This window comes from Pinus tabuliformis, chromosome 8 (assembly GCF_031772625.1).
Source record: "Pinus tabuliformis cultivar Carrire ecotype Pingquan chromosome 8, CPIR1, whole genome shotgun sequence".
NCBI lineage: Eukaryota > Viridiplantae > Streptophyta > Pinopsida > Pinales > Pinaceae > Pinus > Pinus tabuliformis.
The window spans coordinates 1,876,923,872-1,876,945,475 of NC_142294.1; the positions used below are offsets into that span (position 1 = coordinate 1,876,923,872).

At 38.5% G+C, this 21,604-nt stretch overlaps 1 protein-coding gene across 1 annotated transcript in view; it reads right to left on the reverse strand.

The window, feature by feature from the left end:
- Window positions 1-20,331, reverse strand: part of LOC149243875 (uncharacterized) — a 47,121-nt gene extending 26,790 nt beyond the window's left edge. The window contains exon 1 of the mRNA XM_089371333.1: window positions 19,147-20,331. Coding sequence (XP_089227459.1) covers window positions 19,147-20,331 — 1,185 coding nt within the window. The remainder of the gene's footprint in view (window positions 1-19,146) is intronic.
- Between the last annotated feature and the right edge of the window lie 1,273 nt (window positions 20,332-21,604).

A 21,604-nucleotide genomic window follows, 5' to 3' on the forward strand; every position in this document is an offset into this window, starting at 1 on the left:
AAATATGGATATTTAATTTAGAAATAAATTTGAAAAGGCCATATCTTACCCAAAAGTAAATTTGAGAAGACACATTGAAATATGGATATTTAATTTAGAAATAAATTCGAGAAGACCATATCTTATCCAAAAGTAAATTTGAGAAGACCAATTGAGAATTGAATAATAACAAATAATAAAAGTTATAATATACCAATATTACTTAATAATTATAAGTCAATATTTTCAGGTTAATTAAACACAAATCAAAATTAGCATGATAGGATCAAGTAGGGCATTACATACACCCCTCTTTCAGAAAAATTCGTCCCGAAGTTAGAGTGAAAAGGACATAAGGAATTCGAAAGAATTTTGGCAATAAGACATAACAAAATAGGGAGAGAGATATGGTAGTCAAATTAGGTAAGTCAAGCAAGGGTATTACTTCCCATCAAGAGTCTCCAACTAACCTATAGCCTCCCATCCTCCCTAACCTACTTCCACTTCCACCTTATCCATCCTCTGTTGCAATATACTATGGCATTAACTATATTCATCTAGTAATTGATCAAACCAATATGGCAGATGCGTCGACTATATCGACCTAACTTCCCCAATAGGCAACTGAAAATCATCATCACACTTCTATGGGAGTATGTCCATCACTACCATCCCACGATTCCAAGCTTGGAGGTTACATGGTGGGAAATGCCTCCACCCGTCCTCAAAACTAGGGTTAAAACCCTAATATGGAACATACTATAGTGCTAGTTGGATACTTGTCATCGAATAATTCGGTCAAGAAGTCATGTCACCTGCCATTTACACTTTATCCATGTCATAATAGTGCATATCAAGTAGATACAAAATGTAATAGTACAATGTAAATCATACCGTTCCTCATTGGATATATCAACATTCTCCAATCACGTGTAGACCTTGTTTATCATATAGTTCTTTCTAATATGCAAGTTAGTTCTCATCCATGCAACAAAATATATATAGACAAGTGATCATAATCATCATGTTATTAAGTCTAGTATTCACATACTCATTTTGTAATTAATATCAGTATACTAGAAGTAAATCTTACATCAGATAGATCATAACTTCAATAACTCATTCTCTAGATACATCATATCCCATTAAGCCATACATCAAACAACAACAACTCTGATAAGCCATACACTAGATAAATCATATCCACGTAAGTCATAGATCAAGTAAATCACACATCAATAAGTAACACATCAAATATTTTAATCAACAATACCTAATTCATTAAATGGTTTATATAAGTAGTTTCATATGTCCAACTTAAATGCACCAATATTACATAGCATTCATAAATAAAACAACATGAAACTACAATTAGAGCCTTAGCATAGGTAGTTATTCAAGTCAAAATGACATCACAAATGATAAAAAAGTTAGGGGTAGTCATGACATATGGTCTCTACATCTTCCCACACAACAAATCTTGAGCTATAATTGTCCAACCACATATTATGAGTACCATGTATGATATTATAGATAATTTATGTTATGTGATGGAAATTTTTATTTATGAATAGGTCATTTAGTTCTTATATTCAAAGACCTCATGTCTTTTGGACCTATATACTTTCTATTTGTAGACTCCATTCACGAAATGACACAACGATTGTTTGAGAAATATTTTATGTGTAAAAGAATATGCTAACTCTCAGATATAAAAATATTGAAAAGTAGAGCTAGTTCAAAGAAGAGTATCATAATTGTATCTACTTACACATTCACATAATAGATTAACGCTTTCTAAAAGACCACTAGGTTAAGAGCTTGAGTGTTTTCTTAAGCGTTAATAAGTAAACATTGTTTACAAAACACAACTAGATACTGTGGAGTGAAGCACAATTGAACATTGAAAAGTGAGAAATCCTATCCATGGACTTGTAATATTATGCAGAGCACATTTAAGGCTCGATGAATCACAATTAAAGAAGTAAAACGAATTTAATATTGTTAAGGCATACTCTCTGTAATGATTGTGAAGTGGATTGTAATTACAAACTAGTATGTGAACACCTATGAAAATAATATTAATGAACATACATGACTGTAAGAGTTTGTGAATTCTCTTTCTTAATATTTTACATTTTGGGTTTTATTAAGTTTCCATTCTCATTTATATTCCATAAATTATTTGCATCGATTATTAATTATTTGCATTGATGGTTGCAATAATTGGCATTATTTGGACCTTGTCACATTAGTAATTACCAACACTCTCAATGGATCGTCATAACTTCTCACTCCATCCAACTTGAACAACTAGTTCACTTTTTTTTTTAAAAACTTAACATTGTCTCCTTTAGGTATTTTAACATTGTAATAGTAGCAATCTGGCTGAAATGTAATGCATGACTTGATGCAATTACAACCATGTGTTTATCACTGCTAAAACATGATTTCTCAAAGATTCCACTAAACGATCTATACATAGAATGAACACAAATACATTGTGTAGTTATTTAGTTTTATTGTATAACTGAGGTGGATGTTACTATTTCTTACATCTAATAAACTAACTAGACATTAGTAGAAATTTCTTCCACTTGCCACTAAGAATGATGCATAAATTTTCTTTTTTGAGTTTTGACTTGCTCTAAACAATGATTGTTAACTCAATGAACACAACCACTTTGGTGCAATACAAAACATTTTTCTAAACTTTCCTTATGAGGTGTATTAGTTTCATAAATACCTTTCTCACAACCATATCTCATGGACAACCCAATATGCAAATATGCATGTAACACACTTAGTTTCCTTTTGAAATAAGTCATTCTCTAATATATTATTGAGTATCTTGAACAATCGATAATGTCCATAAGAATGGAAATTAAGTAGCCATTATACACACTTGAATTAGAAATAACATAAGGAAATAGCATGGTGTGACCGAAATAATAAAGTAAATAGAAATTACACTTATCTTAATCAAGACTATCGATAGAAATTGTTTGCATTTGAGTTATTCCATGCTCGACCATAGTTTTCCAACATAAGAACCATCTCAAAGTCAGGCTATGATGTGAAAAGGGTGAAGGTTGAAGTGCGTAATCGATTGGATAACTTATGTCTACCATACCTTATTATGATTTGCTTATTTTTCCCTTCGTAACCAGTTACCGTTGTTTTCAAGTCAAATCCATACAGAATTGTAGAATGATTGTGGAATCACAATTTCTCAATCAATTTATTTATATTCTGATATTTTTATTCAATTAAATTAACTTGTTTTATTTTATTTCATTTGTAGTGTTTTTCCTCATTAATGCCACCTTGAAAATATCATGATTCTCTTATTGTATGTCATGTTGTCTTTCAGAGACTTAATAATTCACCAATGAACTTATGATCACATATTCAATCTTTTCTCATAAATGATTTGTTTCTAGTCCACTTTATTAATATTTCTTTTAGATTCCCATTTTGTAAAAATTCTACCCAAGTTCTTATACTTAAATAACATAATCCTTATTAGGATTAGACATGGATTTTTTTTTTCCAATCTCATTTAATCAATGGTAAAGAACTTAAATTTTCCTTCCATTTAATTGTGTACTAACTCTTTATTCATGATCCTCATATTTATTCATATAATTTTTCATATTTTTTATTTTCTCTCCCTTAGTACACTTTATTACACCTTCCTTCTTATCAAAAGTGATTATTATTATCCTAAAATGCACCACATAATTGTGGAGCTGAAGCTTATTTTTGTAAGATGTTAATAGTTATCTTAAAAGGTTTATATTTTTTGTTGGTATCATGTATCTCAAATTGAACCTTGTGGTCAAAGAAATGTTAGAAGATTTATGTAAACTAACATTCCAACCTAAATTTATGCTTTCTTGTCCACAACTTCACATTCATTGGTACAACTATATTGATTTCCTCATATCTCTAATCAATCATTAATTTCATTCCTTTTCAAACTTTCTAAGGTGACTATGTTTTAAATCAAGGGGAAATTTGCATATAACCGTATAAGAAAATTTTCATTGCTTAATAAACCATATGATGTTTCTTACCTAACTCTTTTGTTTCAACAAAAATTCTCCTTGAAAATTCATTTTCATCATTGCAATGTTTCCATCACCTAAAGGATGTATAAATTAATCTATGGTATTAGTTTTCCATAACTTGTTATATGTCTATCAACGCCCTACTCTTTACTAGGGTAAAACAAGGATGAAGGATATTCATTTTTTCATACTATTCTTGTGCCAAATGAGTCTACATGTTTCCAAGTTACTCTCATTGATATATACTGAGAATGTAACATCCCTAACACCACTACAACTCCAACAATTGTTGTTTTTTTAAGGATATATGCATAATTATCAAGAAATATTTTCAACTTAGATTTTTAATTCCTTAGTATTTTATAATGGGATGGTCATAATATCCATTTTAATTGTGTAATGATACCCCTTCTATCTAAACCTCTCAATTCATTAATAATAGGATAGTGTTGTCAATACAATATGTTTAAATTTTTATAGCTACAAGTACATTTAAATCCCATATTATTCATTTTCAATTTACCTTCCATTACATGCATTTATCTCAGTAGGTATGAATAATCCATTTTTTTACACAATATATACATGCATATGTTAACATTCATACTCATCTTTCAATAGATTTTGTAGTACCCATGACATAATTATAATCTACTTGAATATGGAATCACTAAGGTTTGTTAATCATGAATAGATAAAATCAAAATTTGGAAAATCATAAAGGTTAGTGTAAATGTCTTGATTATTAGTACATCTTGTTTGAAGAATTTTATTTTATTTTATTCACCTAATGATACTTATTTTAATTATGTGTTGATAAGAAGAAAAATGTAATATTGAGATTTACAGTGTAAATTCTAAATTTATTAGCTTAGCCAACTATTTTTTTTCATCATTTTTCAGTTTCTAATTAGTAATACTTATTTTAATAATATTATAACAAATTTATTATTAATGAATTAAACTTCCCCATTTTTTTTCCCATGGAAAAATTCGTAATTTCATTCATAGTAAGAAATTACATTTTGTAGATGCATGTGCATATTCAGAAACATTCAATGACAAGGCTGTCATCAACCAGTAGCGAAGTTCAGATCCAAAATAAGCAAAAAACTAGTTACCTTTGATCCACACAGGGAGGTAACAGCCCAAAATATACTGAGATAATTATGTAAAGTAAATACAGTCCATCAGTGCGATATATACAATGAGAAAATTTAAACCATATTCCCTGCAAAACTAATCCATATTTTCCATGAAAGGCCTATGGTAGTATTGATAATGGCCTTCATCATTCTGTTCGTGGATCATCCAGATACCCGGCTCCCAGAGTGCAACTTCTTTGGATAGGCGGTCATCAACTGTGTTCTGCTCCCTGTATATATGATTACAAGTAAAAAAATCAAAATGAGTAATCAATTTCAGAGTCTCATCCAGAATATGTCTCAAAGAGTAAGATGAGCATCTAGTGGATCCATTCAACTAGTCACAGACAATTTTCGAGTCCCCAAATAATTGTAGGGCTCGACAATTTTTCTCCAAAGCAAAATGTATGATGTGTTTTGCTGCTGATAGCTTTGAAAAATTATTGGTGTCTCTTCTTAAACCCATGAGCAAACTATATGAGTGTGTTGGAGAGATATGAAGAATGGATCCACCCCCACATCCTCCTTCTTGTGCGGCCTCGTCAAAATATGCCCAGGGCCTGTGGGGATCATATTGTCCAGGGATGATGTTCTTAGGCCGCGGGGGAGGTGGATCATCAGGGATGTGTGCATAATCTACCATGACCTTCACAACAATAATAGGCCACCGAGGAGGAGTGTTCTGAAAAATGAGGTGATTACGGGCGGTCTAGATCGCCCAACAAGATAGCAGGGGGAGCTTGCAGATTTTGGGGGGAGATGCGCAGGAGAACCATGAGTGCCAAGCCCCTATAATAGAATTAGCAAGCCAGTTTAAGGGTGGGGATACAACAACAAAAAGCAGGGACCATAATTTTTGAGCTTCAGGGCAGGTGAGAAATAGATGATTTATGGATTCGTAGCCACTGTTACATAGATAACACCAGCGAGGACCGTGAAATGTGCGCTTCATAAGGTTATCTCTAGTGGGGATTTTTTTGTTCATTATGCACCACATAAGAATCCGCGTCCTGGGGGGAGCTTTCAGCTTCCAAAGGTGTTTCCACCATGCCTAAAGGTTTAAAGGTTTCCTAGCTTCTGACAGGACCATATATCCTTCCTTTAGAGTGTATCTGCCCATCTTGGATAATGCCCAAATAATCTCATCTTCTCCGTCTGTAATGCAAATGTGTGCCTCAGATAGAGCTTGTGTGAAGTCCAGCCAGTCCTGATTGAGGAATGTAGAATTTGCATCGTCTGTAATATGGGCTATGGCTGTGATATTATGATCCCGAAGATGCTGAAGAATCCCATGTGGTAATCTGTGTGAGTTCCCACAACCAATCCACGGGTCAATCCTAATTCTAACACTTTGGCCCGAGCGAATCCTCCATGTAAGGCCTGCCCGAATAGGGTCCAACGCCTTAATGATTGCCTTCCAAATGGTCGAGATTCCTGCAGTGGTCCTGATCGGTCTTCTGATCTAATCCATTATCTGTAATGGTGAAATATATTTAGCTATTGTCACTCTGGACCAAAGACTGTAAGATGTGACAAGATGCCACCCAAGTTTTGCAGCCAGATCAGAGGAGAAGTCATCCAATTTTTTTAATCCCCAGCCACCCCATTTTTTTGGCAGGATGAGGGCATCCCATTTGACCCAGGCGAAAATCTTCCTTGGTTGGCTACCCATCCATAAGAATCTACAACATAACACTTGTATCCTAGATAGTATTCCTCTAGGGATCCAAGCCAGTGACATCCAGTAAACAGGCGTGGCCTCCAAGACACTCTTGATGAGTGTGAGGAAACCAACCCGGGATAAATACTTGAGGTACCAAATGTTGAGCCTTTTCTCCAGCTTAGCGATGAGCCAGGTCCAGTCAACAATCTTGTATCCAATTGAATTTAGCTTATACCTCAAGTATTTAAATCCCTTAGGGAGTCTCAGCTGAGTAAATCTGAAGCGTTGAAGTGCAAATAGGATCTCATGTTGATTGCATGCCATGGAAGTAAGAGTAGATTTGCTGTCATTGATCAACATACCCAAAGCAATTTGAAATAAGGAAAAAATTGAACAGATATTGGTCAGGTCACCTATACTCCCATTTAGGAAAATTAGTACATCGTCCACAAATAGGAGACGTGTGAGTTTGCATTCATCTGTTATCTTGATTCCTTTAAGCCTTCCTCTTCTGTGTTCCTCCTTTATGATCCTGCTGAGCCCCTCCATGACTAGGAGAAAAAGAAGTGGGGAAGTGGACATCCCTACGTCAAGCCTATTTCCGAGAATAAGAATGGGGATGCACTTCCATTGACCAGGACACTAAATGGAATGTTAGTGATGCAACACATAATCCATTTGATAAAATTGAAGGGGAACCCGAGATGAGTTAAAAGCATCCTATGTTGGGTTGTGTTATATTCTTTCCACAACTAGCCCATGTAGTTAATCGGGGGTTAGAAGGGGAGGGTCACATGGGGTTTGAGGTGTACCCGTAACCCCACTTTATGGGGTCCGGGGCACTGGTTTTGGACCCTATGTTAGGTTGGGCAGACCCACCTATGGTTTTGTGCATGATTTTCGCACATGTTTTTGGACGCGATGGTTTTCGGTCCATGGTATTTGACACAATGGTTTTTGGTCCGTGGTATTGGATGCTTCGGCATGTATAAATATGTATTATAACATTGAAAAGAATACAAATGAAAAATCAAGCTGGTAGTCCTGGGTTTGGGATCCAAGGGAAACTATCTGTGTATTTGTTTTATGTGTTATGCTCTCGCATTGTTTATTTTCTGTGTTTTAGAATTTGTATGTAGGTAATTTATGTACGGGGTTAAAACCTACATTTGGTATCAGAGCTGTTTTGGCTTCAAGGGGATGCCTTTGTTGCTGAGGGGTTTCGCTCGGGCCTATGGTAGACCCTGTTCAGTGGGAGATCTGCGAGATCGATTTTGGTGGTGAAAGAAGATGGCGAGCAATGGAAATATAGAGATAGAGAAATTTAATGGTCAGCGTTTTGAGTTGTGGATACTCAAGATGGAGGATCTGTTGGTGGATAAATATCAATGGATCGTAGTAGATCCAGGTACTAAACCAACGGGAGTGTCCGATGAAGAATGGAAGAAGTTGGATCAGAAGGAAAAGAGCACAATACGATTGTGTGTCTCAGATTTAGTATTGATGAATGTATCAGGGGAAGCTATGATGAAGGCTTTGTTGGACAAGTTAGGGACTTTGTACCAATCTAAGTCTCTGGTGAATAAACTATTCTTGCAGAAAAAGTTGTATAACCTGAGGATGAAAGATGGAGACTCGGTGACAGAGCATATGAATGCATTTAATACTGTGGTAAGTTAGTTAGCATCTATTGATATTAAAATTTTAGACGAAGATAAGTGCATCAGTTTGTTGTATTCTCTACCAAATTTGTGGGACAGTCTGGTTATTGCAATAGGTAGCAATGCAACTGCCTTGCATTTTGATGAAATAGTCTCATCCTTGCTGATGGAGGAGATTAGACAGAAAAATATGGAGAGCCAGAATGGTGATGCCTTGTATGTATGAGGACAATCCCAGAACAGAAACAAAAATAAGTCACCGAGTGGGAGATCTAAATCTAGAGGGAGATCTAAATCTCCAGGAAAACCTGTAAAAGTGGTGTGCTGGAAATGCGGAAAGAAAGGACACTACAAAAGGGACTATAAATCTAAAGCTCCCGATAAAGGAAAGGGATCTGATGATGCTCCTTCTGCAGAGGCGAAAACCACCTCAGATGAAGGTGGGGATGTGTACTTGGCTTCTTCAAGTACACATGTAGATCATGAGGCATGGTTGATTGACTCAGGTGCATCCTTTCACTTCACTCCCCATAGAGAGTGGTTTTGCGAGTATGAGAAATACAATGGTGGTGATATCTTCTTAGGGGATGATAGGAAGGCTAGAATTCATTGGTCGCGAAAAAGTAAAGTTGAAGTTGCAAGGTGGAAGGGTTAGAACACTTCCGGGTGTTCTGCATATTCTTGCATTGGCCAGAAATTTGATTTCTGTAAGCAAGCTGGATGATGCAGGTTTAAAAATAGTGTTCGAGAAGGATACCTGCAAAATGGTTTGGGGAGCACTGGTATTGATGCGGGGAGTTCGAACTGGAACTCTATACAAGCTGCAAGGTAGAACTGTTGTTGATGGGTGCAACAGTTCTGTGGTTCTTGAAAGTGGAGCAGAAAATCTAGTGGTCTCTCGAGAGAAGACCTTGTTGTGGCATCAAAGGCTTGGACATATTGGAGAGAAGGGCCTTCGAATACTTCATGGTAAAGGTATGGTAGAAGGTATGAGTAATAGCTCTCTGGATTTTGATTTCTGTGAAAATTGTGTATATGGGAAGCATAATTGAGTGAGTTTCCCCTCTGGTGGTAAGAGGGTGAAACAAATATTAGAACTTGTGCACAGTGATGTGTTTGGACCTGTGAAGGTTCCATCACTGGGTAAGTTTGTGTACTATGTATCATTTATAGATGACTTCTCAAGGAATACATGGATATATTTCCTTAAGAAGAAATCTGAAGCCTTTGACAAGTTTAAAGAATTTAAGGATTTTGTGGAAAATAAAACAGAGAAGAAGATAAAGGTGTTGAGGACAAGTAATGATGGAGAGTTTTGCAGCAAGGAATTTGAAGAATTCTGTAAGAAGTGTGGTATATCACGGCAGAAGACTACTCCATATACACCTCAGAAAAATGGAGTTGCAGAAAGAATGAACAAGACGTTGATGGAAAGGGCAAGAAGCATGCTCAGTGGTGCCGAGTAAGGATAGGAATTCTGGGCAGAGGCGATGGATACTGCATGTTACCTGGTCAATAGGTCACCTTCATCAACGTTGGAGGATAAGACTCCACAAGAGGTATGGACTGGTAAGAAACCCTCTCTTTCACATCTAAGGGTATTTGGATGTGATGCGTATGTACATGTTCCAAAGGAGAAGCGAACCAAGTTGGATAGTAAATCTGAAAAGTGCATCTTTATTGGGTATAAGGATGGTTTAAAGGGTTATAAGCTTTGGAACCCAGTAACAAGGAAGGTTGTGTACAACTGAGATGTGGTGTTCAGAGAGGTGAAAGATGTTATTTAACATGAAGTCCAACCATAGGAACCTGAGAAGGTAGAGTTTGAGCTAAAGGAGGAAGAATTAGACTCTACAACAGAGGAGGAATCAGAAGATGAAGAACCACAAACTCCAGCTGTGAGAAGATCAGTTCGAGAAAGAAGGCAACCAGAAAGGTATAGTCCATCTGCTTTCTGTTCAAATTTTTCTTTGTCTGTTAGTGATGATGATCCCAGAAATGTGAAGGAATCAATGGATTCAGAGGATGAAAAACTCTGGAAAGAGGCCATGTTTGATGAAATGGCATCTTTGCAGAAAAATGAGGCTTGGGATCTGGTGGAGTTGCCGGCTGGAAGAAAACCCATTGGCAGCAAATGGGTGTTCAAGAAGAAGATAAATGCAGAAGGAAAGGTGGAGAAATACAAAGCTCAGTTGGTAGCAAAAGGTTATTCCCAGGTGCTGGGAATTGATTTTGGTGATATTTTTTCTCCTGTTGCCAAGGTAACTTCTATTAGATTACTTTTATCTATTGCTGCTGCTTTTGATTTTGAGGTAGAACAGATGGATGTGAAGACAACATTTCTTCATGGGGATCTGGAAGAGGAAATCTACATGAAGCAACCTGAAGGCTTTGTGCTGAAGGGTAAGAAAGAACTGGTATGCAAGTTAAAGAAGTCTCTGTATGCGTTAAAACAGTCACCAAGGATGTGGTATCAGAAATTTGATACATTTATACAGGGACTTGGCTTCACCAGAAGCAAATCAGATCACTATGTGTATTTTAAATTAATTGGTGACCGTGTTATTTATCTGGTCTTGTATGTGGATGATATGTTGCTAGTTGGAAATGACAAAGAAATTATCCAGGATTTGAAGACCCAATTGTCCTCCAAATTTGACATGAAAGATCTTGGTCTTGCAAACTATATTTTGGGCGTGGAAATTAAAAGAGATCGGGCAAAAGGAAGCTCTGGTTAAACCAGAGGAAGTATGTCGAGACAATACTGCAGAGGTTTAATATGCAGGATAGTAAACCGGTGAAGGTTCCTATTCCTGTAGCTGTGAAGTTATTTGCTGAACAGTGTCCTGAGACACAAGAAGAGGAAGAGGACATGTCCCGTGTTCCATATGCAAGTGCAGTCGGTAGCTTGATGTATGCAATGGTCTGTACTAGGCCAGACATTGCACATGCAGTGGGAGTATTGAGCAGGTTTATGTCAAAACCAAGAAAGGAGCATTGGACAACAGTGAAGCGGGTTTTCAGGTATTTGCGTGGCACTAATGATTATGGTTTGTGCTACCAAGGAAGACCAAGATTTGACAGAATGTTGGATATTCATGGCTTTGTTGATGCAGACTGGGCAAGAGATCTAGATCAGAGAAGATCTACAATTGGGTATGTGTTTAACCTATTTGGAGGTGCAATCAGTTGGATGAGTAAGAAACAATCTATAGTGGCATTATCAACTACAGAGGCAGAATACATGGCAGCCACTCATGCAAGCAAGGAAGCAGTTTAGTTGTATAGATTGTGTTCAAGTATGGGGTTAGTATAGGGAGCTATAAGGATAGACTGTGACAGCCAAAGTGCAATTTTCTTGGCAAAGAACCTTGCATATCATTCAAAGACAAAGCACATTGATGTTCAGTATCATTTTGTGAGGGATATGATAGAAGACAAAAAGGTGTTGCTGGTAAAGGTGGACACTTTGAAGAATACTGCAGATGCATTGACAAAATCTATGAGCTCTGAGAAGTTCTCTTGGTGTAGAGAGACAATGGGCGTTTCAGGGCTGGAAAAATGACTAAGCTCTCTTGTGGCCCCCTGTGGAAAGAAAACAACAAGTGGGAGAATGTTGGGTTGTGTTATATTATTTCCACAACTAGCCCACGTAGTTAACCAGGGGTTAGAGTGGGAGGGTCACATGGGGCTTGAGGTGTACCCATAACCCCACTTTATGGGGTCCAAGGCAGTGCCCCAGAAAATTTTGGTTTTGGACCCTATGTTAGGTTGGGCGTACCCACCTATGGTTTTGTGCATGATTTTTGCACATGTTTTTGGATGCGATGGTTTTTGGTCCATGGTATTGGATGCGATGGTTTTCGGTCCATGGTATTAGACGCGATGGTTTTCGGTCCTTGGTATTGGACGCGATGGTTTTCGGTCCATGGTATTGGATGCTTCAGCATGTATAAATATGTATTGTAACATTGAAAGGAATATAAATGAAAAATCAAGCTGGTAGTCCCGGGTTTGGGATCCAAGGGAAAATATCCGTGTATATGTGTTATGCTCTCGCATTGTTTATTTTCTATGTTTTAGAATTTGTATGCAGGTAATTTATGTATGGGGTTAAAACCTACATCCTAATATACAACCAATTCACTCTGTCAAATGCTTTTGATAGATAAACGTTCAGAATCATACCTTTGCAATTTTTGATGTGTAAAGTATGAAGTACTTCCTGGGCTATGCCAACAGCTTCATGAATCTGCCTGTCTTGGAGGAAAGCGAATTGTTCAGGTGAGATGTGGGTGGATAGAATGAGCCTCAACCGATTTGCTATGATTTTAGCAATAATCTTGTATAAGCAGTTACAGAAGGATATAGGGCGATATTCATCAAAGGAGGACGGATTATCGGATTTTGGGATAAGAGCAATAAATGTAGAGGTAATGGAAGTCCCAAAATGTCCTCGTGTTCTAGTGTCCTCAATGACATGCAGTAAATCTGTACCAATGATATAAAAAAATTCCAGATAGAACTCAATAGTCCAGCCATTTGGTCCAGGGCTCTTGTCCTTTTAAAACCATTTTAGTGTGGCCTCCAGCTCCTCAAGGGTGACCTCCTTCATAAGATCTATGCCCTCTTCGCCGTCCACGAATTGAGGAAAATATTGGGCCACTCTGATTATTTCAGCCAAATTAGCTTCCCTAGGGGTACTGTTGGGTCCCTACAATACTAGTGATTACCCCATTACTATTGTAGTTATACCCCTTATTTATATTGATGTACCCATGTAGTGCCCATATTGTTACTATTGTGCCACATAGAAGCCCACTATTGTTATTGTTTGTGCCTACAATATTATTGTTATGTAGGCTTTGATTGTATTGGGACCACTTAGACTCCTATATATAGAAAGGAGGTTTTTCATTTGTATCATCCAAGAATTGTTCATTTATGTAATGTAAAGGAGGTTTCCCCCTCGAAGAGGCTGAATTCTAAGGCGTGGATCTCTCTTTTCTATCTTTTTGTGAGCTGGTTTCATAACATTTGGTATCAGAGCTTTGGATTCTAGGGTTTCGCTGCTCCAAACAGGTCATCGTGGAATTTTCGCTATAACTTTTTTTCTGTGACGTTTCAGAAGTCGCAAAAAAAACCCATTTGAGAAGAATTGGCGCTGAACCTTGGGTCCGAATTTCAGAGCTTTTCGCGTGATATTTCGGAGATATGATCTGAGGAAGTTGGTCTTTTTGCAGACTCCTGAATTACATTCAAAACAGGTGACCTGGGGAAAATCGTCATAATTTTCTCTCTGAGGATCGGATTGAAATTTCGTAAAAAGGTACAGAAAGAGGACGGACTGTAGTTTCTTGTGTGTGTGTTTCAGATTCAAAGGTTGAAACAGTGACTCGTGGCACGTCGTACAAGTTCGCTCTACTGAACCAGTCTAAAAGCAAGTCACTGTGGGAGATTTCACATAACTCTTCCTTGGAGAATCCAATTTGGCTCAGACTTGTGGCATTGGAAAGAGGACGCAGAAGGCTACTACAGGTAGCAATTTCAGAATTGGATGATCCGAAATTACAGAGATACATCAGATTCAATATCAGGCTTCTATAAAGTGAAAAAAGGTGTGTAGTTTTTTTTTTAATTTTTGTGTAAGCTTGGTTTAACGGAATTCAAAGGGCATAGTAAAGCATTATTATCGGTAACTGATGCCCCGAGGAAAGAAAATGCAAACACCTAGTAAGGAACCTGAAAGCTCTAGCATGACTCATGAAGAAGAGGAAGAAATGCTACATGATATATCAAAATTACAAGAACAAGTGCAACAAATGTCACGCTCACAAAAGCTAACAGAAGCTAAGATAAGTGGCGTGGAATCTAAGGTAAATGGCGTGGAATCTAAGATAAAGGGAATGGAAGCTAAGATGGATGGCATGGAAGCTAAGATTGACGCTAAAATTGATGGCATGGACACTAAAATTGATGGCATGGATGATAAGATGGATGAATTGAAGAAGTTGCTACAAGAAAGGGTCACTAATGGTGAAAAGGTAGTAAAGGAAACTCATGATGAGAACAAAAGAAATGTTAATCATGATTCCATAGACTCTAATGTTGGATCGAAGACTCACCATGTTCCAAAAATCGATATGAGGAAGTTTGATGGCAAGGATCCCGCCACATGGATATTACAGATGGAGCAATTCTTCGATCTCAATAATGTGCAAAACACACAAAAGGTACGTATGGCAACTTTATATTTGGAACCAAATCAGTTTGTATGGTATCAATGGCTTTGTTCTCGTAAACAATTTATCACTTGGGCAATTTTTACGGAAGAATTGATAGCACATTATGAGGATACAAAAAGCAACACTTTTTTTAGCCAATTGATAAGTCTCAAACAAAAGGGTTCAATAATGGAGCACATTGAGGAGTTCCAAAAATTGAACATAAGGGTAAAAGATATTCCAGAGGAGCATAGGATTGATGTGTTCATAGGGTCTTTAAAGGATAATATCCAACATGATGTGCGCCTTTGGGAACCTGATTCATTAGAGAAGGCATTCAGGTTAGCAAGAAAAATGGAAAGCAAAATTATGGCAACTAGGAAGCATACCATTCACAACTATAAAGATGGAAGTGTTGTTGCCCATAGTCTTCCACAACCTACAAGGTTGACACCACAACAATTGGAAGAAAAAAGAGCAAAAGGGCTTTGTTACAATTGTGATAGCAAATACACAAAAGGTCATAAGTGTGCTGAGAAGAAATTATTCTACATAGATTGTGAAGAGGAAGAAGAAAAGGAGCAAGAAAGGTCAAAAGAAGAGGATATATTCCAGGAACAAAGCCTAGATGAAGAAAAATAAATCCGACCATATCTTGTAATGCATTGGCGGGAATTACCACTCCTCAAACCATCAAGATAGAAGGACAAATCAAGAAGAAAAAGGTAATAGTGTTGATTGATTCAGGAAGCACCCACAATTTTATTCATTGTAGGGTAGCAAAAGAATTGAATTGCTTCCTATATCCAGCACCAGAGTGTCAAGTGATGATTGCAAATGGAGGAACAATAAATTGCTCTGGAAAGTGCCATAATATCAAGCTATCCATGGGAGAATATGTATTGACTAGCCCAATGCTTTCCATTCCAATGGGAGGTGCTGATGTTGTACTAGGAGTCCAATGGCTACAATCCTTGGGTACAATAGCTTTTAATTTTCAAGAACTTTTCATGAAATTTTCTGTGGAAGGAAAGGAAGTTGAATTAAGGGGTATTGCAGGGAAACCAGGAAAGATAATCAGCTCTAATGGTATGACAAAGCTTCTAAAAAAGGAGCAAAGAGGTGTAATTGCACAATTATGTTCGCTAGATGTTTCCACATTGGAATCATCTATTTCTCCAGATCTCCAAAAAGTCCTGGACAATCATTCCAAGGTATTTGAGACTCCCAAAGGTCTCCCACCTATGCGTGATCATGATCATGCTATTCATCTGATTCCAGGAAGTGTTCCTCCAAACATCAGGCCGTACAGATATCCCTATGTCCAAAAAAGTGAAATTGAACGTATGGTTGCAGAAATGCTAGAGGCTGGTATAATTCAACCGAGTCAAAGTTCTTTCTCTGCTCCAGTAGTATTGGTGCACAAGAAGGATGGATCATGGCGCATGTGTCCGGATTATAGGGAGCTCAACAAGCTCACTATTAAAGATAAGTTCCCCATTCCTGTCATTGATGAATTACTGGATGAATTGCATGGATCAATTTACTTCACCAAGTTGGATCTTCGTTCAGGATATCATCAAATCAGAATGAAGATTGAAGACATTCCGAAAACGGCATTTAGAACTCATGAGGGTCATTATGAATTTTTGGTCATGCCTTTTGGCCTTACCAATGCACCTTCAACATTTCAAGGTTTGATGAATTCAATTTTCAAACCATTCCTTAGAAAATTTGTGTTAGTATTTTTTGATGATATACTAATCTACAGCAAGTCTTGGAAGGATCATGTTGAACATGTTGACAGGGTGCTACAACTATTGGAGGAGAAACAATTATATGCAAAAAGATCCAAATGTTTCTTTGGAGTCCAGGAGGTGGAATATTTGGGTCATATTGTATCTCATGAAGGAGTTAAGGTAGACCCTAGCAAAATTAAAGCCATTAAGGAATGGAAAATCCCCACATCCATAAAGCATCTGCGAGGATTTCTTGGGTTGACAGGGTATTATCGCAAGTTTGTTAAGAATTATGGGAGAATAGCAGCACCTCTAACAACATTATTGAAGAAAGATGCATTTTCATGGACTCCGGAAGCAACAAAGGCCTTTGAACATCTTAAAGAGGCAATGTGCCAAGCACCGGTCTTAGCTACACCGGACTTCACAAAAACCTTTATTGTGGAATGTGATGCTTCAGGAAATGGAATTGGTGCTGTTCTAATGCAAGATGAAAGACCCATTGCTTTTGAAAGTCGTCCAATCAAGGGAAAGTTTTTAAGCAAAGCTATTTATGAGAAGGAAATGTTGGCAATACTCCATGCACTTAAGAAATGGCGACCCTACCTAATGGGAAGACACTTCAAGGTAAAAACAGATCATGATAGCCTTAAATACTTTTTAGAACAAAGATTATCCTCTGAAGAGCAACAAAAGTGGGTCACAAAGATGTTGGGTTATGACTTTGAAATCATCTACAAAAAAGGGAAGCAAAATGTGGTGGCAGATGCACTCTCAAGAAAGGATGAGGATGTGGAAGCATTGTTGTGCGCCATTTCTATTATCCAACCAGATTGGATAAACGAAGCAAGGGAGGAATGGAAGAATGACGAAGAAGTGTGGGCACTTATTCGAAAGCTACAACAAGATTCCAGTACGTCTGATACATTTAGCTGGAAAAATGATTCGTTATGGTACAAAGATCGCTTATACCTCTGTAAGAATTCCCAGCTAAAACAAAAGATTCTTATGGAATTGCACACTTCTCCCTTAGGAGGGCACTCAGGATTTTTAAAAACTTACCACAGGGTTAAGAAGGAATTTTTTTGGGATGGCCTTAAATCAGATATTCAAAAGTTTGTGGCAGAATGTTTGGTTTGCCAGCAAAATAAAGTTGAAACAATTAAGACACCGGGTCTATTACAACCTTTATCCATTCCAAGCCAACGTTGGGAGGAGGTTTCAATGGATTTTATCACAGGTTTACCCAAGTCTGAGGGAAAGAGTGTCATCATGGTGGTAGTTGACAGACTTACCAAGTATGCACACTTTTGTGCATTATCACATCCATTTAAAGCCAGTACAGTTTCTACTGCATTTATGGAAACAATTCAAAAGCTACATGGAAACCCAAAGATTATTGTAAGTGACAGAGATCCCATTTTCACTGGAAATTTTTGGACAGAATTATTTTCTTGTCTTGGTACTCAGTTAGCTCATAGCTCATCTTATCATCCTCAATCTGATGGGCAAACTGAGATAGTAAACAAATGTTTGGAAGGATATCTTCGTTGCTTTGTATCTGATAAACAGACACAATGGGTCAAATGGTTGCCTCTGGCTGAATGGTGGTATAACACTTCCTTCCATACAGCAACAAAAATGACCCCATTTATGGCACTTTATGGGTATCAACCACCATCCATCACATCATATTTAAGAGAAAATTCTAAGGTTCAGGCAGTGGAACATCACATCGAACATCAACAACAAGTCCTCCAACTCTTAAAGGATAACCTCGTGTTGGCACAAAATAGAATGAAACAACAGGCAGATCAACATCGCAGTGAAAGAAGTTTTGATGTAGGTGATTGGGTATTCCTACGGCTACAACCATATAAGCAAATGTCCCTCAAGCAAGCTAAGAAGGATAATAAATTATCACCAAAGTATTATGGTCCGTACAAGGTGTTGCAAAAGATTGGTACTATGGCATACAAATTGGAGCTTCCTGCAGCTTCTCGATTGCACCCAGTTTTCCATGTTTCATGTTTAAAGAAGGTTATAGGCGACAAGCTCCCAGTTCAAACAATATTGCCAGAACTTGACGAGGAAGGAAAAATTATATTGGAACCGGAAGCAGTCACAGAAACAAGAACTCGACAGCTACGAAATCGATCAATTTCAGAGTATCTTATCAAGTGGAAGAACTTATCCGCTGAAGATTCCACATGGGAGGATGAGAATTTTATGCAGAAGTATCCAGAACTACTCAAGCGTTGAGGACAACACTTTTTTGAAGGAGAGGGGCATGTTGGGTCCCTATAATACTAGTGATTACCCCATTACTATTGTAGTTATACCCCTTATTTATATTGTTGTGCCCATATAGTGCCCATATTGTTATTATTGTGCCCCATAGAATCCCTCTATTGTTATTTTGTGCCTTATAATATTATTGTTAGGTAGGCTTTGATTATATTGGACCCTTAGACTCCTATATATAGAAAGGAGGTTTTTCATTTGTATCATCCAAGAATTGTTCATTTATGTAATGTAAAGGAGGTTGCCCCCTCGAAGAGGCTGAATTCTAAGGCGTGGATCTCTCTTTTCTATCTTTTTGTGAGCTGGTTTCATAACAGGTACTGTATGCTTTTTTGAAGTGTGATGTGGCTAGTGCAACCAGTTGAGGAAAGGTGTTAGCAGTACGTCCCCGTTCATCCTGTAGCTGCGAGATGGTATTAATCGCCTTCCTCCCATTTGCGAACTTGTGATAGAATTTGGTATTAGCATCACCTTCCCGCATCCATATAACTTTGCTTCTCAGCCTCCAGACTTCTTCCCTGTCCTTAAGAATCTTATTGCGAGCAGTATAGAGGGATGTGATCTTCTCCTTATGTTCATCTGAGGTGTATAGCCCATCCCGATCATTTTCAAACTCAGTCAACTCGAGTTCAATTTGTCGAAGGGTATGGTCATCTTGTGTTCTTTTGTGATGTGCCCAATTCTTTGACAATGTCTTCAGCTCAATGAGGTTATTAACAAAGTCCTCTGATAAATTTCCTCTAGCCCCAGGAGGATTTGCTTTCCAAAAATCAGTAACCATGCTGATGTAAGAGGCTTCTTTGAGCCAGGCAGAGCAAAATTTATATGGTCCCTTGGGCTTTGCTCTGCCCCCATCCAATTCCATATATATAGGCAGGTGATCAGAGATCCCTCCAGTTTCGACCCATTGCCTAATGAGAAGTCCTAAATCCATAAGAGTCTCCTTGACTAGGAATCGATCTAGTCTCCTAGCCAAACCGTTCTCCCCAATCTGATTATTTCTCCAAGTAGCTTGGATCTTGGCAGGTGGGATGTCGATCAAATGAAAATACTCCAGAGTGTTTAAGAAATAATCCGAGGGAGGGTCTTTCTGAGCCCGATGACCCCATGACTCTGAGTGTCCTATGGAGAAGTTGAGATCTCCTCCAAGAATGAGATGATCTACAGAAAATAAGGTCGAGCCTAGGAGATGATCCCAAAATTCAAGCTTGTTATGGCATAGCCCATATATGTTGATGATTCTGAGGGACATTCCTAGGTCGGCAGAGTGGATATCCGCTCCAATGAAACCAGCTCCTCCGCAGCTGGAGAGTAATTTGATAGAATGGGTGTTATATCCCAAGGCTAGGCCCCCAGATCTTCCATGTGCATCCAGACCAGTAAATTTCCATCCAGGAAGCATATACTCAAGGGAAAGGGAAATATTCACAGCAGGACCGAGGGTTTCCTGTAAAAAGATGAGGTCCAACAAGTCGGTGCCAATTAACCGACGAAAGGCTAGTTTCTTCTCAGGCCTAGCCAACCCTCTACAGTTGAAGGACATAATCTTAATGGTAGGGGTTCTGAGGGGGTTTCTTTGGCTCTAAGGACCCTAGGAATGGTGGACTGAATACCCAATGCAATTTTGTCGCCCGCTTGTGATCATGCTATAGAGAGGGAAGAGGGTCGACCTCGATGAAGTTTAGGGGGAGGAGGGGAGGGGATAATGTCAAGTCCAACATGATCCATCACCTGTTTCTTGGCCTTTGAGCGAGAGAGGTACCCAGAAGGAGGAGCAAGTATGGAGGATGAGGGTGCTGGAGGGGGGGAAATAGACAGTGAAGGGGGGATGAGAGAGATGGAAGGGCAAGGGGGTGCAATATCAAAAATTATTTGAGCAGTAGTAGCCATGGAAATTGTTGAACCCGTACCCAAAGAAAGACCAGATAATAAGATATCATATATATGAGATAAACAGTGAGAGGGTACAGATTGTGTGAGATTCTTACTCAATGTATTAGAGTCTCCAGATGTTGCCATGGACGGACCAGGTTGCAGAGGAGGTGGACGGTGAGGAGGTTTGCCCCGCTTCTTCTGGGTGGTCTGTGTAGGTGCCATAGCCAAAACCTCAGTGCCAGTGGGTGTATTCGTCCTCTCCATATTGGATACAATGTTCTGAGGTTGTTCCTCATGAACTCTAGGCTGTTCCTCCTATACAGGTTTCCCATGAATCTGTTCCTCCTGCTCCTTTGGTTCCTGACGAGTAGCCCTATTGAGCGACCCACCATTGAGGGGGAAGTCTTTGAAAAGATGCCCCACTTTGTGGCACCTCCTGCATCTGAAGGGGACGCCCTCATAATCCAAAAGTTATAGCTTGGTAGTATTTCTCCATTGAATGTTAATGTGCTCCAGAAGTCCATCTGAGAGGTTAAGATGCACCAGAATCCTGGCAAACCCCATACACCCAGTAGTCTGAAAGGAGGCGTCAAATGTGAGATAGGTTCCAATAGCGTCCCTGATCCGCTTGAAGATGTCTTCCATCCAAAAATGGAAGGGTAGCCCCGGGAGGCGAACCCAAATTGGCCCAGCATCGACCCTCTCAAGCTCAGGATCGAACATTGGCATCCATCGCCTGAGAAGAATAGGGGCTTGGTCAATGTGCCAAACAGTGGAGAGTACCCAGTTGGTATGTGCCAAGAAGGTGAACCGCAGTGTGAACCATCCCTTGACGAAAGTTAGTACTCTAGGGGGGTCCTTCAGATGGTGTCCCCAAACCTCCATTGTTCGTTTCTGTAATCTTTCCACACTGTAGTGCTTGCCTCGTACTCGGCCCACAA